Below are 26,335 nucleotides of genomic sequence, written 5' to 3' on the forward strand. Positions count from 1 at the left end.
AGAGGGATCTAGCAAAACTACTGCAGCTTGTTTCCTAAAGATATTTAGTCCTGCTGTAGCATAAAGGACTAAGACTTGCCCGAGTTATAGAAAACAGTAGAAAGACATTAGAAGAGCAGCTAGTTGGACCAAGGGACAGGAATCGTTGTTCCCTAAGAGGTTCGACTAAAACTGCTCGTTCTCATACTTGATTATGCTGAAGCTACTGGTTATCTGATGTCAGAGATCTGGGGAGAGGTGAATCAGCATGTTTTAGCCAGTACCTGGATGATCAGAAAGCAGCTAGTAGTCCTCAGGCCACGCTTTGGTAAACACGGTCACGGAAATATCACAATACTCTCTACTGAACCTCAGCCAAACGGGAAGAATCTCATGAAGACTGGAGAGAGCTTTTGAGTGAGGGAAACCAGGGGAAAAAAGAGCACATATTGTGTGTGAATCCCTTGCTGTGAAATTCTAGAAAATGCAGTGTAATCTATACTGACAGAAAGGAGAACACTCGCTGCCTGGGAAAGAGAATGGAGGGAAGGAGGGATTACCAAGGGACACAAGGACACTTTCAGGGTGATGGAAATATTTGTTTTATTGATTGGGATGACAGTATGGAGAGTGTATACCTATGTCAAAGCTAATCACATTGAGCACTTTTAGTATACAAAGTTTAGTGTATTTCAATTGTAGCTCAATAATTTTTTAAATAAAATATTTTTATGGACAATCTAAGTAGTCTATGATATGTGAGGAACTTTTCATGGCTGACAATATATGTTTTGATTATTTATAGAACTTAAACTTAGTTCTCATTGAAAATATCAATAGAAATCATTTGTATGAACTTAGGGGTGAAAAAAATAAGACGAGATCCTTAATAGCTGAACATGGGAAATGAAATGGTTCTGGCATCTCAAAGCTAATGATGGGACACTATCAAATTGTCCCCAAATCATGCTGGATCCCTTTTCCCAGAGACAGAGCCCTCAGCTGTGTGGATCATAATTCACCCAAGTGGCCTGTGTCTTTGGCTGTGGTTCTGTTTGTATCTTTTTCTGAGAAGATACATTTGAGCAGGTACCCTGTGATAACTGAATAAAGGACACCACATTCCTGAAAGTTTTCCGTTTCTCCATCAAATAGTAACAACTTTGTCTTTCGTAGTTGGTTCTTTCTGGAACTAGAGAATGGTGCGAGGCCAAGAGAAAAAGGAGGGAGGCATAGTAAGCCACACCACCCCAAACCTCCCCCTTTTTTGCCAAATTTTTGAATTTATAAATTGGAGTAGGGGGAGAATGCCTTGTTTGAATGAGTATTCTTAAACAGAATTACATGTATTAACACTAATGTTTTTCCAGCTATAGTTTGTTTCTCCTCTGGGTATCATTTCCAAGATCTTTACAAGAATCATTTAAAAAAATAATTATATACTTATGGTAATCCATTTACCCATAGATGAGGGCATTAAGTAAAACAGTTGAAAGTGGATTATTACTGCTTTGTGCTAATCCAAAACAAAAATATGTTAGACTAAATGCATACAAATAATTAAAATTTTTAATGTACTGGAAATTTATGGATTCTGTACTAAAGTACTCAAGCATAGGATTGCAGTGATGCCAAATCATCTGGCACAGAGAAAATATGTCTGTGCCGTGCTCTGTGCCATCCTCAGCCTACTGTCCTCCACTGTCCTTCCTGCTCTGAACTGGTACATCTTTTATTGTAACCAGAAGACGCAATATCAGAAGAGCCGGGATTCCTGTTCCCGGGATGAAATTGTCCTTGGGAAGCAGCAGTGCCAAATGAGACAGGAACAGGGCTTGGTTGATGACTGGGGTCAGTCATGTTCTGGGACCTGGAAGGATGCTGGCTGCTGCCCAAACACTGGTCACATGACTGGGAAAGGTGGTCCATTATGGTTGAGCCCAGAAAAGCACTTGTGGACCCAAAAGATGCGGCAGACATATGAATAATGAGGCCACTGAGATGGGTAAGGAGAATAAGGAACATATATACTGTTCAATACATTAACACCGTGTGTTCTGCCTTCTTTTTACCTTTTTGCTGTTACTACTTAATAACTTCAAGCTTGACAAGTCGGGTCAAATACAGCTAAGTTTGTTGACTTTTCATCCTTGGACAAAGAGAAAACATCAGTTTGTGATGTTTCTATACTGGAATCATCTGATGAAGAAATATGTATTTCAGCCCGTACAGTTGTCCCTTATAAATTAGGTGGTAAGAAGAAAGAGACAGCTGCTGGGTAATTCTGCAGTGTCCTCAGAGGATAATTCTATTACCATCTTTCAGCAATTCCATATCAATGAGCTAGTCAGCCAAAAGGGAAAGATCTCTTGATGAGAATGTCCTGCCATTCTTATTAGCTGCAATATACAAGATATGTCTTTGGTGACTTTTGAACCCATAATCGTATTTGTCTGACAATAATTGGTACCATATGGTTTACAGACCACTTAGATATTTTTCTTAGTGAATCTTAACAATAATCATATCAATAACTTTTAATTTTGACCATTTATTAGATTTCCAAAATTATTCCACTGCTTTGTTCTCTCCCCAGAACTCCTCTGCCTCTCAGCCTAGAAAATATAGTTAGAAGGACAAAGTACTGAATTACCAAAAAGATAAAACAAATAAGCAAAAATCTCTTCTAAACTTATCACCTTGGTTATCTTTCTATTTTAGTACTTTTGGGCTGGGGCGGGAGAGTTGGCATGTTTTTTTAAAAAACAACATGGTCTGTGAAACAGAGGGTGATATCTTAAGCCTTAATTCTGTGAAACTAACCCAGAATTAATCCTGAAAGTAACCTGTCCATTTCTTTATATTTCCTTTGCTTCTGGATACAATCTAATTCCTAGAAGAGATCATTAATCCATTTTTATTCTGGCATTATGAAAGTATCCAATTAGATGGGTAAATAGATTTTTAAGATAAATTCAAATAATTTAAAGATATATATTTAGTGGATAATCTCTGCTATATACCAGAGAGTATTATATAGCTATCTTTCAGCCATAATTGTCTGAAGAAATGTAATAGCTCGCATATCATTTTTTTCATCAAAACTTTAAGCATATCCCCTAACTGACTTATTTTAGGCCTAAATTTATTTCTTTTAGATTTTGAGTCTGCAGACATATTTGCATCTACATCCTGCAATATCTATAAGGCCATTTTATTTGATAAACAGTCCTTGAGGGCCTCTTTTGTTACAAACACTGTGTTGTGCACAATGGGAGAGAAACTAGTAGGAACAGAACAAAATCCCTAAAAATGAAACTCAAGAGTAGTGGGGAAAGACAGCAACATAAAGAGGTACAATTCAGTGTTAAAATGCTGAGCTAAAGATGTCAGTACCAGGAACAGGGAAGAAAGAATTGCTCTGAGCAAAAATTCCAGCATCATTCTTGACTCCTTTTGGTCATATCTGACACCTGCTCCATCAGCAAACCCTGGTGGCTCTAGCTTCCACGTGTATAAAGAATGCAGCCACTTCTCACCACCTGCACCACTCCCAGGCCGAAGTCACCACCATCTCCCTCTGGATTATTTTTTTTTAACCGGCCTCTCCTTCTATCTTATCCCTCCTGACAACCCACGCCCCACCACCATTTAGTCAGTTCTCATGACGGCAGTGGGGTGATCCTGTTAACACATAAATTAAATCATTCTGCTCAAAAACCCCTAATCGTCTACCAGTTCACTCCGAGTAAGAGCCAGACACCCATTAGGCCCTCTGTACCTCAGCCCAGCATTGCCTCTCTGAGCTCAGCTCCTGCTGTTTTCCCCCTCGCCCTCAGGAAAACAACCCAGGAATGCTCCTGCCTCAGGACCTTTGCACTAGCCATTCCCTCTTCCACAGTGTTCTCCCCACAGATATCAACATGTCAGCTCCTTCACTTCCTTCAGGTCTCTCCTGAAATGTCACCTTCTCAGTAAGGCCCTCCATGGCCACCTCATTTCAACAGCAGCTTATGCTCCCCAATATTTCTGTCCCCCTTCCCCACTATATTTCCTCCTTAGCACTTGTCACCACCTAGCATACTAAATATTTTACCTATTTGTCTTGCTTATTGTCTCTGTTCTCCAGCTGAATATAAGCATGACGAGGGTGAGCACAATGAGGACAGTGGTTTGTGTCTTTAACTTGTTAACTTGTTAAAGACACAAATGTCTGGAAGAGCACCTGGCACATAGTAGGTTATCAGTTAATAGTTCTGGGAGGAATGATTGAATGATTGCTTATTGATACTGAATAAGTGACTTGGCAAGTCCTTGTACCTTTATCGATTCCCAGAGGATTGGGGAGAGGCCTGGGTAAAAGTGGTGGGATGATCTTGCTGGTTCACACAGTTTCGTTTCAGAAGAGTCAGTGAGGTTAATCCCGGAGCCCTCCCATCTGGCCGTCTAGCTGACATGTAGGCATTGTTACATGTGCAGCTAGTCTTGCTCTTAGTAGAAAACAGTGCTGGAAGGCAGTTCCTCAGTCATGTAGCTTCAGGGCAAGCCGAAGAGAAATGAGAATGAGGTGGAGTTTAGGCAGAGAATTTATTACCACAATTTCACTTTCTCCTGTTAAGGAGGCTTTCTCTGCATCAGTGTTTCCTGCTTTCATTGATCAGGAGTTAAATGAGATTGCTTAAGCTATTTATTTATTTATTTATTTATTTTTTTTGCGGTATGCGGGCCTCTCACTGCCGTGGCCTCTCCCGTTGCGGAGCACAGGCTCCGGACGCGCAGGCCCAGCGGCCATGGCTCACGGGCCCAGCCGCTCCGCGGCATATGGGATCCTCCCAGACCGGGGCACGAACCCGTATCCCCTGCATCGGCAGGCGGACTCTCAACCACTGCGCCACCAGGGAGGCCCAAGCTATTTATTTTATTTTATTTTATTTTTACATCTTTATTGGAGTATAATTGCTTTACAATGGTGTGTTAGTTTCTGCTTTATAAGTGAATCAGTTATACATATACATATGTCCCCATATCTCTTACCTCTTGCATCTCCCTCCCTCCCACCCTCCCTATCCCACCCCTCTAGGTGGTCACAAAGCACCGAGCTGATCTCCCTGTGCTATGCAGCTGCTTCCCACTATCTATCTACCTTACGTTTGGTAGTGTATATATGTCCATGCCACTCTCTCACTTTGTCACAGCTTACCCTTCCCCCTCCCCATATCCTCAAGTCCATTCTTTTAATTAATTACTTGTGCTTCACCCAATTTCACACGCACTCCACTTTTTCTGATGATTGTGTGCAGTGTAAGAATACAGACAGTCTCTGACTTATAATAGTCCTATTTACAATTTTTCTACTTTACGATGGTGCAAAAGTGATACACATTCAGTAGCAAACATACTTTAAATTTTGATCTTTTCCCAGGCTAGCGATCTGTGGTACTGTATGCTCTCATGCTGCTGCGCATTGGCAGGGAGCCACGCAGTCACCAGGGTAAACAACTGATAAATTTACAACCACTCTCTGTACCCAGACAACCACTCTGCACATTCAGTACCATATCCAATAAGTTACATGAGATATGCAATGCTTTATTATAAAATAGGCTTTTTGTTAGTTGTTGCCCAACTGTATGCTAATGTAAGTGTTCTGAGCACATTTAGGGTACGTGAGACTAAGCTATGATGTTTGGTAAGTTAAGTATATTAAATGCATTTTTGATTTATGATATTTTCAATTTAGATGGGTTTATCAGGACATAACCCCATTATAAGTCAGAGCAGATTTGTACACTAAAGGGAGCATAGATAGAAAAATGGGATACCAAGTTAAAAAAATAGCTGGTTTCCATCAGATGATAACCCACAGCTTTCTATATGGTCAGGCCATTGCCTTCTGTGATATCTGCACTATGATGGCAGAACCAACCATTTTTAAGACTTGAGCATTATCTATTTTAGGATTTGGTGGCATTGGTGGGATGTTGACATGGCTTCCCTGTACTTGAGAGTGTGCATTGCTTGGTCCCATGTTTGGAGGGTGGGGGAAGACTGGTTTAAAATGTTGCTTCCTACTAAACATGCAGTTATGGGCTTGGAAGAAATAGTTACGCATGCTAATCACTCCCCAATCTGGATATATTTCAGGGTGTTTTCACAGTTTTCCCCACATAACATCTGTACTTAAGAAGCCTCACTGCTATTGGTAAAGTATTGACTTGATTTCTCTGCTCACATCCAGGGCACTGCATGGTACTGCCCTGCTCTCCCTAGATCCCCTGCCAGGCACTCCCCTACAGGCCTCTCCATTTTCCATGAGTGTGAGCTTACACAGCCATTCATCTCCAGGTGGTTATGTTCACCATCACTGACAACTCCCTCCGCATCTCATACACACCGGGCTGCTCCCCTACTAAAATTTTCCAAAGCCACGTGTTACACATTCCTTTTCTCTGCCATGCTCCCAGCTGTTTTGTGCTGTTTTTATCTGTCTGTTTGCACAGCGCTGTCAGATTATATGCATGAAAGGTGTATTGCTGACATGAATGGTTTTGAAAACGTTTCCGTAGAGGCTACCTCGGTTATCAGTGGGGAGAAGGAGGTCAGGGACTCCTACTTGAGTCTTTGCCAGAAGAGGACTTGTGTACATTGACAAAGAAACCCACTGAAATGTGATCATGATCTCTACCAATATATAAAGGATATGGTAGTCTCTACTAAAGAAACAATAATAGGCAGTAGTGACATAGAAAGGCTTAAAAGTATATGTTAAAAGGAGATACTTCCAAGCAAGACTCGGGTAAATAGAATTGGTAGCTTACTCTTGGTTACCAAGTATTCATCAGCAAGAGACCCAACCAAAATTGGCACACTGGAGAAGGGCCCTTGGATGTCCTGCTCACAGCTATCTGGAGGACTGGATGGAATCCACTATCCTTCATGTTGCCCACGTTGGCCTGGTCTTACTTAGATAAAGGATAATTTAGCAATTTTTTTTTTCACCTAAGCAGATAAGAAAACCCAAGGCCCATGGCTCCTTAGCTGGACAATGATGGCAAAGTAGAAAACGGAAGACAAACTAAAAAGATGGAAAGCACTTTTGTGATAGGAAAGCACTTTTGTGATAAGAAAGAACATAGAAAATTTATTCCTAACAGCAAATTTTTGATAATGATTATCTACCTTTTTTAAAATTTTTTATTATTTTTTTTTTTTTCGCGGTACACGGGCCTCTCACTGTTGTGGCCTCTCCCGTTGCGGAGCACAGGCTCCGGACGCACAGGCCCAGCGGCCATGGCTCGCGGGCCCAGCCCCTCCGCGGCATGTGGGATCCTCCCGGACCGGGGCACGAACCCGTGTCCCCTGCATCGGCAGGTGGACTCTCAACCACTGCGCCACCAGGGAAGCTCTATCTACCCTTTTTAATCACTTCTTCAAAGGATAAACTTAGCTTCTGTTTGCTTCCCTGATCTTTTCCCACCAAGTTTGCTAATTTGACCGTAGATATTATAAAGACAGGCCATGAAAACGTGTGGCATTTAATGTTTAAAGTCTAGCTTGAAAAAGAAAAAGAAATGTATATATACACACATTATTACCTTAAAAGGAAAATCCGCCATGTATTTAATTTCAATCTATTCTTTAAAGACTTCACATAAAAAAATTTTTACTCTACGCCCATAGCCGTATATAATAAAGAGTGTAATGAATAAAGTACACTTTTTAAAAAGTCTATCCCAGGCCAAGATATGTGGGTATGGTGCACCATTTTCAGATTTTGTTTTCTTTAATCCTCCAACAAAGATTGGTCCCAACTTTGCATGCACGCCTTATGTTATCCAAATATCTCTGCCAATCTTTCACATGCTATCTTTGGCCAGTGTTCTTGAAAGATAGCTGAAAAAAATATGCTTTTCTGTTTGTTTAATATCTGAAGAAGAACTGCTACAACTGAGGTTGGCTTTATCAGCTCAAGCATTTTGGGGATGACTAGGTCTCCCTCTGGTCCCACCCCTCCATGAAACTAGAGATCCGCAATTGTTTCAACACATAGATTTACTTTGGATTGTTTTTCACTTGTCTAATCAAAACATTATTTCATGGGCATTATTGGATGTGTCAGTATCCTAGTGAAACTTTTATATTGATATTTTCCCCTTAGAAACAATAAATCACATTTTTCTCCAAAAAATAAACATTCATAGGCAAGCAGCACTCTAAAATCCTTTGTAATCCTGGCTTTCTTTAATAAAGCCACTTAGCCCAGTCCAAAAAAATCCAAATCTTTCCTTTCCTTCTCAATATTTCAAGTTCTGGAGTTTAGAGTTTTGTCTCCTATGTGCTTTGCCTCTGAATTCTCGTGCTTTCTACCCCAAATAGCTGTAGGACTCCACTTAAATCCCATCAGATTCTTTTTACAGCTGAAATAGGAACCCTGAGGTCATTTCTAGGCCAACCCTGCTGCCTAATCTGTGAGAATGTCCTCATCACACCTCCCCCTCCCAATTATTTTTAAACTCAACTCTTCAAAGTAAAAAAGTGTAACAGAGCCCATAGAAGCAGAAATGCTAGAACTTGCCTTTTTCTTTTTATCTTTTACAGGAATGGCATTTTTAAACACCAGCTTGTGTCAGACATTGAACAGTCTCCACCCAGGAATGAATGTTTTGATTAAAAGTTATTTAGTATCTCTGGCTCCTTGGAATTCTGCCTAAAGCTGGAGATATTCTTAGCTGCAGGTCTTGTGCCTTCTTTGACCAGATAGAAAAATGGCTCAAAATCTACAGGGAATAAATGGCATTCTAAAAATAGCTACTTGATTATATAGGTGTTTATATCATAGAGGATCCTGATGTGTTGAGAATTAGGAATTAGAAAAGAATGCTGGGATGAGAAGGAATATGTCAAAGCAGCGTCTTTCTATAGCTCTATCCCTATGGCCATTGATTCTCAGGCTTTTGCTTAAGATCAGGTTTAGAACACTACATTCATATGGCAGGCCTCTGCACATAATGTTTCTTAACTTGAATTTGTATTTAAATCAACAAGGGTTAAAGATATTTAAGCAGGTTGGTAGATAAAATATGATCTAATTTTTAAACTACTTTTAATGTAAAATCATGGGGACAGATTTTCATAGCATCTAAACATGCATTTCAAAAAAGGAAAAAGAATAACCTTATTCCAAGGATGCAAATAGAATTTTGACTCAAGTTATTTTCACTTCAGAGGTAGCGTTGCTCTCAGTACAGCCTCTTCTCTTTAACTATCATCCTTTTGAGGCAAAATATTTACAGAGCATTGAATTCTTTTTCTAGCTTTCCAACAGCATTTCATGCACTGAAATATTGATTTGACATAGTTAGAAGTTGGGCCCTCCGGACCTGTATTGTGCAATGGCATTGTGCTGCTATCATCAGGAGATGCCATTTTTTCCAGCCCCCAAGGTCCTGTCTGTACTTGTTTACAGGTCATGTGGATAGAAACTAGTATAGGTTCAGTGGCATGAGTGTTATCACGGTAACCTTGGCAACAGAGCTGCTCTGATTTCAAAACCTCACATGCTGTATCATAAAATTAGATAGCAGAATTGACATTTTGCTACATGTCTGTCATATAAATTAAACTCTGAGAATGATTTTCTTTATAGCCATGTGCCTTAATATGGAAATAGAAGGCACCAATTAGAAAAAATTTTATACATATATCAATATGTACTGTTCCACATTTAGGTGGTGGATACATTTTCTCAATTCTTTCCCTATGATTTTGAACCTGAGATACTGCCATATTATTCTCACTGTGCAGAATTCTTGGCAGCTTTATTTTATGATCAGGCTGAAGCTTACAGCAGAGCTGCATCAGATATCCTATATAAATAGGATTATGAATAATAGAAAACTCAGCTCCTAAAAAATGTAAAATTCAAAGCATTCTTGACTTTACTGGATACTATTATTTATGCTGATTAGGAGTGAGACTGTGCACAGAATATTCTGCTAACTAAATCAGAATCCCAAAGACAAGACATGCTTCCCTTTCATTTATATAGTTATGCATATTTTTACACACATTATATTTTCCAGTACCCAAGAATTTTTGATAAGATCTTTATTTCAAGGGCATTTTAAACATGCAGATTAATACACTCATCTGCTTTGAGTCCTAGGGTCCTCTTTTATAATTAGTAAATATTTTAATGTCAGGATTTTCCCCTCTATTTGTTGTGGTCTGGTGCAGTTTTTCTTGGATATAAATTTAAATACTCAACTTGTGAATTACATTTTATGTAAGCACCCTGCAGTTTGCTGCATTGCAAATGATTATTTTTAGAAATTTTATGGTTGCCTGGATATATTTGTTTGTCTTCATTGATATGTAGGGAGAGAAGCTCATTAATGATTTAAAAAGATGGTGTTTTGATTCATCGACTTGATTCTTCTCATTATATAAACAATAAAGGCAATAAATTAACATCTAATAAAATTGTAAGTTTATTTCTGAATGTAGCTGCAAAATAGTCTTGAATCCTTGGTTATAACTTTTTCTATTCTTTATATTCTTCTGCCTCCATGTTTTCAAAGTCATCATTCTACATATTTGAACCTAGAAAGATGGTTTATAATTCTTATTAAAGATACCTTTTAGCAGTTATCTGTCAAACACCATAATTGACAACTGTTTTGTAAAACGGTTCTTTGGCTCCTAGAATGATAGGTTATTATATAAAACATGGAAGATCCTTATGTCACAATTGACTATAAAACAATTTTCCTTTTTTCCATATATCTGCTCTGTGTCATATATCACATTTGAGAAATCTGCTTCCAACATTTTCTCATCCATCTTATTAGCTGTCTGACTAACTCCGGCTAGTTTTACGTTAAACACTGCCTTCTTGCCTTATACCTAGCAAAAAGTCGAAACTCCTGCAAATTCAGGACTTTTCCTTTTCAGAAAAAGATAAGTGGTTGTGCTCTCTCCATGTGCGCTTAAGGGAGAAGAAGGGCAGAAATCCTTCTGTGTATTTGCCGACCCTGTACAGCAAATACCTGTTACATTTTTTTGTAATGTTTAAACTGTTTGCTTTATCTCATTGAGTCATCATCACCTTTCTGTTTACAGTGGTAAATGGTATTTTTTATTATTTTCTTTTATCTTGAAACTATTTCTTGTGATGAACAGAAATAGTTCAGCATGTGGTGGTTCCAGACCTGAGTCTAGTTTGGATAACCATCTGTACTGTAAAATAACATCATTGGAAACCTTTCAATGCATAGGCCTTCTGCAGTGCAACATGGAAATGAACTCAGGCTGTGTGGGTGCTGGAATGTGGAGGCTTAATGGGCTGTTTGCATGACACCAAGATGTATTTTAATATCTGGTCTTTTTTTTTTTTAAACTGTGACATGATATGGCATTAGATGGATGGGGGAGGGGAGGAACCATAATGATAAAAGAGAAAATAAAAGTTAAAAGGCAATACAACTTCTTTTGTGATTTCCTTTTAGGTCCGATGTTGTGGTCCTCTGTTTTTCGATCGCTAATCCCAATTCCCTAAATCATGTGAAAACGATGTGGTATCAAGAAATCAAGCACTTTTGCCCTCGCACACCTGTTGTTCTAGTTGGCTGCCAGCTAGATCTCCGCTATGCTGATCTTGAGGCTGTTAATAGAGCCAGACGCCCTTTAGCAAGGTAAGCCGAGGGACGCAGTGTTTCACTGTGCCGGCCAAATTAAAATTTAGAGGTTGCAGTCGTCTCTGTAGCCTTGGGTTCTGTTCTTCAGTGGCTCTGGGACCCCATCAATCAGCCATATGCTTGAGGTTTGCTTGTTAAACATGAGGAAGGGGTGTATGTCCCTGACCCCTCTCAAGCTCACCATCACTTCTTAGGCAGGAACCCATTTTTGTAAAATGGTTGACCAGCGATTGAAGTGAATTCTCTAATTATGAGATGGAGTGTATTAAAGTGCTTTGAACTTTGCAAAGTATTAAACAAAATGTTAGCTACTCATAATAATGTCTTTCAGGAAATTATATTACAGTAAAGTTAACTGACATTCAGAGCCATCAGCCATAATTCTTGCCCCCAGGAACATTAGGTTCATGCAAACACATATATCCAGGTGTTTTTAATCTTCTCATTTTCCTCCATCCAACCTCTGAGAGTATTTCATTCCAAAGTTGGCAATGTCCAGTTTTTAAAAACTATATAGACCTATGGTTGCAAAACTGCAACACTGCCTTTTAAATGGCTCTAGTGGTGATATGTTTAAAGCGTCACACATTTAAAATACAACTTGAAGGAGAATTTGTTTCATTCTGTATAAAATGTGGATACCAATCTTGGTGGCAGGGGCATGGAATAAGAGCTTTTCCAAAAGCTGTGCTCCTTCAATATTCTCTTTTTAAAAATAATTTTATACGTTTTATGCTCAACTCCGTTTTTTGCTGGTGAGCATAGCTTTTCCCAAAATGTTGATATTAATACCTTCCTTCCAGGTAGGTACTTGCCTTAATAGGGTTGTTAGAAAATTTTATACAGATACAAGTTTTTATGCTCTCACAGCAAAAGCAAATGGTACTTTGTTGAGATAATTTCTGATGTTCTAGGTATGTCTTGGATGAATGTTCTGAAAACAGTTCATGTTCCTTCTATTCTTAAATGCATGGACTAGGAATTGAATATCATAAGCCACGTAGAGGGAAAGAGGACTCCTGGCAAATGAGGGATTAGCCCCTGGCCTCGGAACTTTCTGTTTCAAAGGTTAGGATAGCCGGGCCTCACACCGTCGATGTGCGGAGGCCTGGAGGAGGGTTACAGAGCTTCAGGGGACAGTCCTTTCCATAGACAGTTCTGAGATTTCATGAAGGAGGTGGCATCTGAGCTAAGCCTTAAAGAGATTCATCAGTTAGTGATGAAGTTATCCCTTCTTCCTCTCCTCACTTCCCTTCCGCCTTTACAACAAGCTGCAGTTTTCCCCCTTTTCCATCTAGGTCCTCAAATCCAAATTCTACCCAGTGTTCTTATTGCTCCTAAGGCCGGTGCCTGTCACACACATCACCCTTGGTCTTGTAAGCCAAGTATTTATTTAGGAAGATCATCTCCTAAGAGTGTGTCTCAGAATCAAGGATGTGTGTGTGAAGAGTATAACGACAGATCCCTTCTTGCCTACATTCTGGAATCCATCTGTGTCTTGACCACGGTTCTGCCATCATTACAGCACTATTCTGCCAGTACTGCATCCAAACATTTGGCTTCCTGGGGTTCGATTAGATTGTAAACGGGCCTTGTGTGCCAGTCTAAAGGGTGTAGACTTTATTCCACGGGCTCTGTGGAACCAGAGGAAGTTTCTTTAAAGAACTGCGGCTAAGTCGTACTTGTATTATGTGAGGAATTTTCGTGCAACCGTGAGCACTGTGAGCGAAAGTGTGGAGAATCTGAAGAAAGATGAGTTAAGAGGCTTATGTACTAGTCCAGGCAAAAGATGATGAGGGCCTGACTGAAGAGTGTGGAAGTAAAGAGAAGCGGTGAGATATGATAGAAGGCTCACAAACCTAATAGAGGAGACTTAATGAGCTGTTGGACATGGATCATTTAGTCTAGAACCAGGGAGTTCTAGATTCTCATTGCTTAGGAAAGGTCTCTCAGCAACTTGCAAATGTGACCTTAGGCAAAAACCCTTTAAACTCTCTGCCTCAGTTTCTTCAGAATGTAGAACAAATATAATACCCATAGAGTTGCTGTGAGGCTCAAGTAAGAAAATGAATATGGATTGATTTTTAAGGTATAAAGCAAAATGTAAGCATAAGGGGATAATGATGAAAATGATGCCGATGATGGTGGCAATGATGATAACAGCTAACACTTATCAAGCACTTACTGTGGAACAGGTACTATGCTGGGCAAATATCTCATTTAAACCTTCCAATCGTCCTTTAAGATGCAAGTACTCACTATTATTCTTCCTATTTTACAGATGGGAAAACCAAGGCTTAAAGAGGTTAAGTAACTTGCCCAGGATCACATAGCTAGCAAATGGCTGATACTTGAGTTATTGTTGTTACTACCAGAAGCATTTTATTTTTCCTGCAGTCGTAAGTCCTTTCTATTTGCAAGTCTTAAGGTTGGTAGATTTTTCAAGAGTCTGGTTAAAAGCCTGAATAGGATTTTAAATGTATAATCCATTTAGGTGCTTAGATAGGCCCTGGTTACTATTTTCTTTCCTGAAATAAGACTGATTCTAATTTTTAAGGTATTCTATTTCAGGCCCATAAAAAGAGGGGATATTTTGCCCCCAGAAAAAGGCCGAGAGGTTGCAAAGGAACTGGGCATACCCTACTATGAAACAAGCGTATTTGACCAGTTTGGAGTCAAGGATGTGTTTGACAATGCAATCCGAGCCGCCCTCATTTCCCGCCGGCACCTGCAGTTCTGGAAATCCCACCTAAAGAAAGTCCAGAAACCTTTACTTCAGGCACCATTCCTACCTCCAAAAGCCCCTCCACCGGTCATCAAAGTTCCAGAATGTCCCTCCACAGGGACGAACGAAGCCGCCTGTTTACTGGACAATCCTCTGTGTGCTGACGTCCTGTTCATCCTCCAGGACCAGGAGCGGATCTTCGCACACCGAATTTACCTCGCTACCTCCTCTTCCAAATTTTATGATCTCTTTTTAATGGAATGTGAAGAAACCCCCCACTGGAGCGAAGGAGCTTTTGAGCAAGAGAAGCAGAGAAGGGATGTCCAGGGGCGGGCCCTGAGTCTTGACCCAGACGAGGAAAGGGAGGAGGGCACCCCAAGGACACCTCAGGCCGATCAGTGGACATCCTCAAGCCAGAACCTGTCCCAACAGGAGACCCCGGGGCTGGAAGCTGAGGGCTCAGCGGCGGAGACACAGACCCTGTCAGGCTGGAGTAAGGGTTTCGTTGGCATGCACAAGGAGATGCAGGTCAACCCCATTTCAAAGCGGGTGGGCCCCATGACTGTGGTCAGGATGGACCCATCTGTCCAGCCAGGCCCTTTCCGGACCCTGCTCCAGTTTCTCTATACAGGGCAACTGGATGAAAAGGAAAAGGATCTGGTGGGCCTGGCTCAGATTGCAGAGGTCCTAGAGATGTTTGATTTGCGGATGATGGTGGAAAACATCATGAACAAGGAAGCCTTCATGAACCAGGAGATTACGAAAGCGTTTCACGTCCGGAAAGCCAATCGGATAAAAGAGTGTCTCAGCAAGGGGACATTCTCAGGTGAGTGGGTCCAATGGCAAAGTCACCGATACCTCTGGTTGCCTTTGATCAAACGTTAGCCAAACATGAGGAGGGGAAGGGTAACCATCGCTAGCATACATAAGTACTCTTCCCCCACGTACCTAAGTTACATGTATTTTACTTATTTCATTCTCACAGACTTGAGGGTTAAATGTGATGATCTCCGTTTTGCTGATGGGGAAACCGAGGGACAGAGAGGTTAGGTAACTGGCCCATGGTTATACAGGTAGTAAATGATTGAGCCAGGATTTGAATGCAAGCTGCCCCCTAAAGCCCCATGCTATCACAGTGCTTCTCAAGGGTAGGTCGAGCTACCCCTGAGCCTCAGCCAGTCAGTTTGATGCTCACAATTGCCCTTCAGGATTCCTTCCCTGATCAAGTGTGTTTTGACCCTTCGGCACATACCCATGACAAAAATCAGTGACCTTTGTTCCCGAGGCCACTGAAATCCTTGAGGCCGTTTTGGTGACCCTCTGCATTCCCATCTGGAAAGCCTCATCTGTCTCTAATCCCTCTCCTTTCACTTCTCACCCTCCTTTACGCTGCTTATCTGTATCCTTCTCGCCCCTTCCTTGTCTTTGATAACTGTGCCGAGGGCTGCCCACAGTGCCCTTATGTAATTGCTTAAGCACCCTGGTGGCCTGTATCCAAGACGGGCGACTGGCCCATGCTTGTCCTATCTTACAGGCTTGTGCTATTTTTGTTCTGTAATTGTCCTCTCTGTGTATGTTTCATTGTAAAACTTTGACTTCCTGACTTCTATTTATAGGGATACTTCTGTTTTTCTCTTTCATAATGCCTGTCATAGTAATATACATGTAATAGGTGGTAGCTGAATCCGTTCATTAATTTTGAAGCTTTGAGTAATATTTACTCCAGACATTGACCATCATGGTACAGAAGCAGTCTTGAAAGTTAATAAAATGTTACAAACCCACAGTAAACAATAGACCTTAAGTGAAAGTGATGAAATCTCCCTTTCCTTACTACAGAGGTATATTAACCAAATACAGTGTGGGAGCTTCAATTGGATTCTGTTTAATTAAAAAAATACTTATAAAATACAATTGAGGGTAATTAGAAAAATTTGAATATGAACTAGATAATGGATTATATTAGGGAATTATTCCTAATTTTCTTAAGAATAATGGTATGGTTATCTAGGAGAATGTTCTTAGTTTTAGAAAATTCTTTATTAATAAAGTAGTTAGGAGTGAAGTATCATGCTGTTAAAAAATGTCTACATAAATGTAAAATATATATAAATATATGTAGAGCTAAGGCAAACACGACAAAATGTTAAGCATGTGAAAAGCAAGTTGTCGTTGTACTATTCTTTCCACTGTTCTCTATGTTTGAAATTTTTCATAATAAGGATGAAAATATATTCCTCTCCTTTACGTTACTTTATGGTTCAGAGAATTTGTGTTGTGACCCTTTGTGTAATTTTAACTGCTTACTCCTTAATCCTCGGAGGACACGGTGAGAATTGGGTGTGCCCAAGGCGGGGGATCGGGGGGTGCTGGGGAGGATGGGGAGGGGTGGACACAACATCAGTGATTAAAGGTATGGAGGAGAGAAGATGAGAGACGTAGGCTGAGGCGCGTGGGTGGAAGTCTCTCGGGGACGTTGGCTCACGCTTATGCTTCCTCCATCCTTGGGCAGATGTGACATTTAAGTTGGACGATGGAGCCATCAGTGCCCACAAACCGCTGCTGATTTGCAGCTGCAAGTGGATGGCTGCCATGTTCGGGGGGTCGTTCGTCGAAAGCGCCAACAGTGAGGTAGGTGCCTCCGAAAAGCCCAAGCGTCATCTTTATGAATGTGCGTGCGTATTTATATTAGAAAATGTTTAACTGGCCAGAGGACTTCGATTCTTTAACTGCTAACTTGGAATAGGTTTGTTTGTTTTGTAATTTTTCTTTTTTTTTTTTTTTGGCCACACTGCCGGGCACGCAGAACTTCCCCGACCAGAGATCAAACGTGGTCCCCTGCAGTGGAAGACTGGAGTCCTAACCACTGGACCGCCAGGGAAATCCGGAATAGTTTTTTGTTTTGTTTTGTTTTTTATATACTTATTTTGGCTGTGTTGGGTCTTTGTTTTGTGCGAGGGCTTTCTCTAGTTGTGGCAAGCAGGGGCCACTCTTCATTGCAGTGCGCGGGCCTCTCACTATCGCAGCCTCTCTTGGTGCGGAGCACAGGCTCCAGATGCGCAGGCTCAGTAGTTGTGGCTCACGGGCCCAGTTGCTCCGCGGCATGTGGGATCTTCCCAGACCAGGCCTCGAACCCATGTCCCCTGCATTGGCAGGCATATTCTCAACCACTGCGCTACCAGGGAAGCCCTGGAATAGTTTTTTAGGCAGTGCTTCACTGTCAGGTCACCGTCTTCCTTTTTTTCTTTTTTTTTTTTTTGCGGTATGTGGGCCTCTCACTGTTGTGGCCTCTCCCGTTGCGGAGCACAGGCTCCGGACATGCAGGCTCAGCAACCATGGCTCACGGGCCCAGCCGCTCCGCGGCATGTGGGATCTTCCCGGACCGGGGCACGAACCTGTGTCCCCTGCATCGGCAGGTGGACTGTCAACCACTGCGCCACCAGGGAAGCCCCTTCACCGTCTTAATTCTGCAATTATGAGGAGCTGTTGTCTGTCGCTCACTTGTTCTGTGTGAGCCCCTATGTGCTCCTGTATCCTTCCATCCTCACAGCTCTCCTTGCCCCTGAAAACATGCTCAGCTATATTTTTTAACAAATGTCACCACGCAAAGTACTCTCAAAATCACATCGAAGCGGGGCAGACTGTCTTCCAGAAGGTGGAGACTGAAAAGTGTCTTTAGTGACTTATGTCCTGGGCTCAGCTCTGCTAGTAACAGACGGGGAATCTTAAAAAGCCACCTTCTTGGGCCTCGGTCCCCTTATCCGCAAGATGGGGGATGCACTAGGTCACGCTCAAGGTGCCTAGAGCTGCAACTCTCCCTGAGGCTGTGCCCTGATCTGTCTCAACTCTAGGGTTTGTCAACTCTAGGGAAACAGTAATGGAGCAAAGTGTGACTCCTCTGAAAGTCCTCTTGGAATGCTTGTTACATCTAGTAGAAGCCACTGGGTAACCTGACAAACGCTGGCCTTATCTCCAAAAGAGGGATATTCTTACAGCAGAGCAAGCAGTGTCTTGGAGACCCTGTATCTCTACCTTTTTACAAACTGTTGGAAAAGACAGAAAAACTCCCTTCAAGCGTTTCTAACTTTAGTCTAGAGGTAGGCATTTTTTCTGTCGAGTTTTGCAGGTATTTCTTAACCATCTTTTTTAAGAAAAAAAAAAAAAAAACATGGGGACACAAGCTTATTGTCCTAAGAGGCTTGTTATGCTTATCTCAGCATCTCTCCAAACTTGTAACAGAAATACAGAAAACAATAGCTAACTTTTCCAAAGGGGTGCCCTCACACCAGAAATCCGAGCACTCCCTTTGTGACCCAGACGCCTGCATTTGCATCCCCAAGTAGGGAAACAGAATCCTAGAATCACAAGCCAGGATAGCCAGCTGTCACTAGGCCACACTCCTGCTTCCAGAAAAAACTACAGCTGCCCCTAAACCGACCCCCAGCCAAAGACTGTCTGCTGTTGGGGGAAAAGATGTTAGAATTATCCTGATGACCTCTTCTGGTGTCTGCCAGCCTTTGTAAATCAGGAGGTCCTTACCTGTAGCTAAATGAAATCTTTCCTGGGCCATCAGAGGTGTTTGGGAGCATCGTTACTGAGATGACAGCAGCTGGTAGACGCCGCCCAGTGAAGAAAGGGCTGTGAGGCTCAGATCCCCCAACTCCCCTACGTAAAAAGCTGAGTAGCCTTGGGCAAGTGACCACCTTGCTGGGCTCCAGCCTCCCCATCTGGAAAAGGCGATCGTAACCCATAATGTGGTTGTGAGGTGTGAGAGCTGATACTTGCAAAGCACGTCGTAAGTGCTAAATGCAAAATGACCTCAGTCCTATTTGGATGCTGGTAGCGTTGATGATATTCCTTCCCTCTCACTTCCAAGAAAATTGGGGGAAGCCACCAATTCATAACACCTCATCCAACTGGCGCGTCGCCGACTTCAGTAATCTCCTGAGATAAAGAGTCCAGAGGCTCGCTTCCCTTCTTTTTCCAGCTCTCTGAAATGTGTGCCACAGACAGCCTGCTCTTCACCCAGCAGAGAGAAGTTGATCGAGGTCAAGAGCCCACTGTCCCACAAAGGGACACTGTCAGAGCTGACCTCACAAATGCTAATCCCCTTTATCCCTTCCCAGAATGGACTGTAATTGTCTCCAGATTAAAATGTGCGGGAGAGGTGACCAAAACAAAAACTTGGCAGCTGATGTGAACCACACGTGTATGCGGCGTCACAGCCTCTCCCAGGGACGGCACCTGTTTAGCTTCACCCTGCCCCCCACCCCCTAAGGACTAGGTCACTCACCATGGAGAACTGCAGCTGAGCCTGATAGGGATGTAGAGATTCAACCCAGCTCAAGAGACAAAGGCCATGGAACCAAGCAACTGAAGGTCTGTGCCAGGGCACCTCATATACGAAGAATGGCATGAGCTATGGATATGTCCAGCCTTTCCCGCCCTTTCTCGTGATTTCCAGGGTAGACTGTAATTTACATAGTTATGAACTCTAGTCTCAGCTTGACCTTGGGCAAGAGTCTGACCCTCTTTAGACCTGTGTCCTCATCTCTAAAATGGGGACCACAAGAGAACCTTTTTCAAAGGGCAGGTAAGGCATGAGGATACGCGTGTAAAGCATCAGATTTGGTGCCTAGAACATGCAAAGGCTCAAGGAGTGTCAGTGACGATTATCCTGGAGGATTCTTATTAAATTGTTTCCATGAGGAGCTCAAGATCTTTGTCCCCCAAAAGCCTTCAGGTAACAAGCCCCCAGTTCCCTTCCTAAACTAGCGAAATGTAGTAGAGATGGTTATGGGGGTAAGAAGAGGCATTTGGTTAAAGGCTCAATAAATGCTTAATGGTTAATTGAGATGCGTATTCACATGGGCCTTTTCTTTCTAGGCCACCTTTTAACTCTTTGTCTTCTGAAAATCTGACATCCTCCACAAAATCCAGTCTCTCTCTTTTTTTTTTTTTGCATTAATAGAATTCACATGCATATCCAGAAAGGAATAAAATATGCCCACTGATGTTCCTTTAACTTTTTTTGTCGTTTAATATTTAAGAAGACACTGTATTTTACTTCTGTTTTTCTCATTACTTTTAATGTAGCAGTAAGCATAATTTTCTCCCCAGAGGTACTCAGCAAGTGGTTCATTAAAAATGCATGCCTGGCTTGTAGGAAGCAATGCTCTGGATCTAGAATACTTTCTCATTCTCTATGAGACCATCTCTAATTATAAGCCTGATAGTCTGAGCTGATCTTCGCAATTAAAATTTTAAACCAACTAAACTGGAATATGGGTCGTTGTTTAGGGTAGCATTATATTCTTATATTTTTTAAAGCTACATTCAGCAGATAGGGCACAACATTTTTTTTTTTTTTTGCAGTACGCGGGCCTCTCACTGTTGTGGCCTCTCCTGTTGCGGAGCACAGGCTCCAGGCGTGAAGGCTCAGTGGCCATGGCTCACGGGCCTAGCCGCTCCACGGCATGTGGGATCTTCCCGGACCGGGGCATGAACCCATGTCCCCTGCATCGGCAGGCAGACTCTCAACCACTGTGCCACCAGGGAAGCCTGGGCACAACATTTTAAATTCCATTTCTTTTATTTGTATTATTTTTTAAAGTTCTATAAAAACGGTTGCTCTGTTGCTATTCAGTTCATCATGAATGTTGAAATCACAGAAACAGCCTTTTAAAGAAAATCAGCAGTGAGGGGAAAAAAATGCGTGTTCTGAAAGTGTTTTAGTTTTTTCTCATTTGCTGGTTACTTCTGAGGGTCCCTAACATTATTTGCCAAAAAGAGCCATTGCTTTAAAAAAAAATGTTAGGGCTTCCCTGGTGGCGCAGTGGTTGAGAGTGCCCTGGTCCGGGAAGATCCCACACGCCGCGGAGCGGCTGGGCCCGTGAGCCATGGCCGCTGAGCCTGTGCGTCCGGAGCCTGTGCTCCGCAACGGGAGAGGCCACAACAGTGAGAGGCCCGCGTACCGCAAAAAAAAAAAAAAAAAAGTTAGTGTTATAATAAGCAAGAAGGAAACAGTAGGTCATGGATGATTACAAATATCAGAATGCTCCGAAGACAGTGCAAGTGTTGGGCCAGGGCTGCTTGCTGGAATCCACTGTCATCTCCGGCTGCCAGAAACAACTTCTTTTCATTTAGGATGTCCATTTTGCCATTACTTAGAACACACTCAGCAAAAATTGCTAAAGTCATCTGGGTATCTTCAAAATCCATAATCTCAGTGAAGAGAAGCTTAAGATGTCATCTATTCCAAACCTCTCCCATGTCACGGATGAGGAGACTGAGGCTCAGAGAGGGTGAATGATTTGTCAGGTCACAGAGCATCTTAGCAGCACATCTCTGGGCCTGCCCCAGCCTCTTGCCCTGTCCTCCAAGCCATTATTTTCAGAAACAGCAGACATCCCCATCCCTGAGAGAACATGTGCTCATAGGAAGCTCTGGGACTTTTTTATATGTATAATCACTAACACTTTAGAGCACTTAGCACTTTGTAAAATGTATATATTTTTACTATCACAATGGCCCAAATTTTAAAGTTTCACAAGTTAATTAACGTTCAGTTATCTAAAAGGTGTACTAATCCAAGCACCATTCTAGAGAAATGAAATTTTGCCATGTCATTTGCCATATTTGCCATAAATAAATTCATATCTGTATAAGATAAACACATGTGTACATAAACATATATACACACAAATATAACCAGTGTTAGATTCACTGGAATAGCAATTACAATATGACAGCTTCTTTATTTCAAAATGACATAAGTAATAGTTTCTACTTGCCAGGTTTTATTTATTGTAGAGGTTGTGCTAGAAACTTGAAATGATCACACTTGTCAAGTCATTGATGGTAGTAAGCCATGCAGCTTATTAATAGAATCATAATTGTTTTCGCTCTGTCTGAGAGGGGAGGGGGTAATTTTCTTAATATTTCTAGGAATTTTTCTGGGCCCTCCCTTTGATACACTTAGGGAAACTCTAACTGAAAGGATATTCCCTCTCTGAAGTGGCTGGTGTCTATGCAGGAAAATTATATAGATGGTTGCCATAACTTAAACAGTTCTGCAACCACACCACTAGAAGACTGCAATGGCCACAAGGCCCTTGTAGATTGTGGAGGCATTTTATGTGTGTGTGTGTGTGTGTATATATATATATATATATATATATACATACACACACACATACATACAAATGTATGGAGAGAGATTAGATATATAGTATAGATGTAATCATATATAATATACAGATATAATCATATATAATTCATAAATGTAATCATATATAGATATATATTTTTCTATGCTGTATAGAGAGGTTTATTAAGTACCAGAGTTAAGAAGTGTATGACTGTTCATCCCTTTAAACTTACTAATCTAATTCTAAAAAACTGTTAATGAAATAAGGTGCTGTCATGGAGCTTTCTTCCTTACCATGAAGGGTTCCCAGTCCTGCACAGCAGTTCTGAACATAGACTTTAGAATCATATTTCCTGGGTTCAGATATCAGCCCCAACCTCCGAGCTCTGTGACCCTGGGCACCGGACTTAACCTCCTTGGACCTCCATTCCTTTACCTGTAAGATGGCAAAAATAAGAGTCTCTTCCTTCTAGGGAGGATATAAGGATCCAAATAGATAATGCATGTGGAAAGCTTATTAGCACAGTACTTTGTGCACAGGAGGCCTTCTATTAGGTTCATTCTTATCATTCCAAATAGCAGGCACTAGTGGCACCGTTCTGTGTCATGCCAGGGTACGTCTCGTGGAGTTAGAATCCTGAAGTGAAGAATACCTGCTATAACGTGTATATCCCTGTTGATCCAGGCCCAGTCACTCAGAACTCTACTTCCCAGGCAGTCCCTTGCTTCCCAGCAAACTCTAGTTTGTAGGAATATGGGCAACAACTACAGGTACTCAGGAAGGAGATTAGGGGGATCCTCCAGGGGACAATTCCCCATACCCAGCCCTTCCCCTAGGTGTCCCAAGTGCAGGTTTCTCTGGATTCTCTGCATCTGCTGATATCTGATAATATTCCAATAGTTCTATGTCTATGCCATAGGAAAAATAAAGTGTGTATGTCATGCTAACATATACTTTTTAATTTTTTTTTATTGACGTATAGTTGATTCCATGCTAGCATTTAGTGAAAGAAGGCTGGAGTCAAGCCAGTCACTGTGGCAACTAGGGTGGCTGCTCATCCTTTGTTTTGACATCTTAGAGAGCTGGGCTCTGTCATGTGTCAGCAACAGTGCAGTTTGCAGCTCCCCCCAACACCTGTCATGTTGCTAGGAGATTTCTTTCCCCACAATAGAGTATTATAAGGTACTTGGCAAGGAGGGCCTATAATGTCATACATTTACAGCCCATTTGTCTGATTTATAAGCCCAAACAGCCATTTAAAAATTCCAAATCAGGCTTTGTCAGGCAGCCCCACTCTTTTGTCATCTACAAATCAAACAGTTATGTTTAAAGCCATAAATAGTAAATGACTTCCCTGCACAGCCTCAAAGCAAGGTGTCCCAGACTCACTAACAATGAATCACACAGTGGGGATATTTACAAGCAGTAGCGCCTGAAAATATGCCCACTGCTTTCTTCAGCAGAACTTACCTTTTCAAATAACATTTCAGGTATATCTCCCGAACATAAACAAGATGTCAATGCAGGCGGTACTGGATTATCTTTATACCAAGCAGTTGTCACCTAACTTGGACCTGGACCCACTGGAACTAATTGCCTTGGCAAACAGATTTTGCCTGCCACACTTGGTTGCACTTGCAGGTAAGGCTGATGACTCAGGGCCATGTGGTGTCTGACTGTCATATTTATCAAAATCGCATTTAAGCAAAAATAAGATTTCCAGGGAATAAAAATTAATTTTTTATCACCCAATGTAGGACTGTCTGGTACAGGGTGATATGAACTGATCAAATGTATCAAACAGTCCAGTTCAATTCAGCAACTATTTTTTAAGCACCTACTTTGTAGTAGGTCCTGCTGATGCACAATTTAAAGCTGAGTAATGCATGGCCCCTGCCCCCGAGGCCCATGCTCTATGCCCTCTGCCTCATTTGTGGGTGAACCACAGAATTGGAAATAAAGCTGTTGTGTCCAGTTATCCCCATAATGTGTGTTCAGACACAGTGTCTAAGAAAGAGGCAGGGGACTTCCCCGGTGGCACAGTGGTTAAGAATCCACCTGCCAATGCAGGGGACACGGGTTCGATCCCTGGTCCGGGAAGATCCCACATGCCGCGGCGCAGCTAAGCCTGAGTGCCGCAACTACTGAGCCTGCGTGCTGCAACTACTGAAGCCCACACGCCTAGAGCCCGTGCACCGCAATAAGAGAAGCCACCACAGTGAGAAACCCGCACACTGCAACGAAGAGTAGCCCCTGCTCGCCTCAACTAGAGAAAGCCCGCGCGCAGCAACGAAGACCCAACGCAGCCACGAAAAAAATAAAAGAAAGAAAGAGGCAGTGGGAGGCAGTGGTTAAGAACACAGGCTACAGATCCAGATTGCCTGGGTTCAAATCCTGGCTCCACTGTTTACTGGCTGATTTCCTACTTGATTTAACTGCTCCGTCTCAGCTTTCTCTCTCTTTAAAATGGGGATCATAATATTCTACTACAGAGTTATGAAGATTACATGAGTTAAGAGATTATATATATATAAAGAGAGAGAGAGTCCTTAGGAACAGTGTCTGGCACCTAGTAAGTGTTATGTAAGTGGTTTTCTTAAAGCTATTTTAGAAAATGTTCTGACATTGTCGAGATCATTTTGGGAAAGAGAAAAAGGGAGACTTGGTTTAACTTCACAGAATCTTATGTATTATTTCTAGATTTGCTCAGTTGGTAAGCCAAAGCAGGTCAAAATAAGATATACGCTTTCGAATATATTTTTTCTTGAATTTAAACCTTGTGCTTCATTCACCAAAGGTGTCGATTAGCAATAAGTGTGTTTATTGCTACATTTAGTTGACTCTTATTAACCGTGAAAGCAGAATAGTGCCTGTTTTGCTCACTGGCTTACCCCCTGCACACAGAAAAGTGCCTGAGCATATGAGGTTCTCAGTAAAGATTTGTTGAATCATTAAATGAAAATGAATGTATGAACAAACCAACCAGTCATATCTGCCCTTGACTTTCTGCCAGTGTCTTTAGAGAAAAGATTTATTTCTCTGTATTCCAGGTTTCTACTATACTCAACCAACTGGAGATCAAAGTTTTCTCCTTACCTGCCGTCTTCACCAGTTGGATAACAAGAGATGGTTGAAGTATTGCTATTCATTTTTTTAAACGGTTTTTAACCAATATACCTGAAGTCATAGATTCAAATGAGTATTGCTGCTTTTTAAATACTAACTCTAGGAGGCTGCAATGGGCAGTTCTTTTTTTCAGAAGTAAGAGTCCCAAGCCACTTGACTATCCAGTTTTTACAAGTATTTGTCCTTTGAAAATAAATTGAATTTTTTTAAATAGTCAAAAGTAATTTGGAGGCACATCTGTTGAACAAGGTTTGCGATCAGTCTTGAAGTAGTACCGTTTTTGCTTAAATATTAAGTGTGGTGATGAAAACATGGGACTGATTTCTCCATGAAAGAAACTGACCCAAAGAAACCTTCTTGTGTGAACTATAGACTTCTATATATGTTTACTTTTCTTATTAAATGCTATTATTAACTGTTATGTTTATTTAGTAAATAGCTTCCTAAGGTGATTCCTTTAATCCTTTATATAGTGTTTGGTGTGTAGTATAGAGTGTTTAGACCATAGTGTTTAAAAGTCAGTTTCTGGGGTGAAAATGCCCTGCAAGGCAAAGTGTTAAATGAATATCAAGAAATATTGCAGTTCCCTAAAATTTAAAACCCAGTGACTGGACTTCCCTGGTGGCGCAGTAGTTAAGAATCCGCCTGCCAGTGCAGGA

At 41.6% G+C, this 26,335-nt stretch overlaps 1 protein-coding gene across 14 annotated transcripts in view; it reads left to right on the forward strand.

Moving 5' to 3' along the window:
- The window catches only part of RHOBTB1 (Rho related BTB domain containing 1), a 70,815-nt gene that overhangs the window by 37,538 nt on the left and 6,942 nt on the right, over positions 1 to 26,335 (forward strand). For 9 of the 14 annotated variants that reach the window (XM_082611724.1, XM_082611727.1, XM_082611730.1 and 6 more), the window contains 4 exons: positions 11,487 to 11,672; positions 14,247 to 15,226; positions 16,913 to 17,031; positions 24,041 to 24,191. In XM_082611724.1, the coding sequence (XP_082467850.1) occupies positions 11,487 to 11,672; positions 14,247 to 15,226; positions 16,913 to 17,031; positions 24,041 to 24,191 (1,436 nt within the window). Of the gene's footprint in view, positions 1 to 6,123; positions 6,182 to 11,486; positions 11,673 to 14,246; positions 15,227 to 16,912; positions 17,032 to 24,040; positions 24,192 to 25,600; positions 25,686 to 26,335 lie in introns of all 14 variants that reach the window. The other 5 variants (XR_014293256.1, XM_082611729.1, XM_082611720.1 and 2 more) reach the window with 2 other exon arrangements.

This window comes from Mesoplodon mirus, assembly GCF_964341445.2.
Source record: "Mesoplodon mirus genome assembly, chromosome: 2".
NCBI classification, from domain to species: domain Eukaryota; kingdom Metazoa; phylum Chordata; class Mammalia; order Artiodactyla; family Ziphiidae; genus Mesoplodon; species Mesoplodon mirus.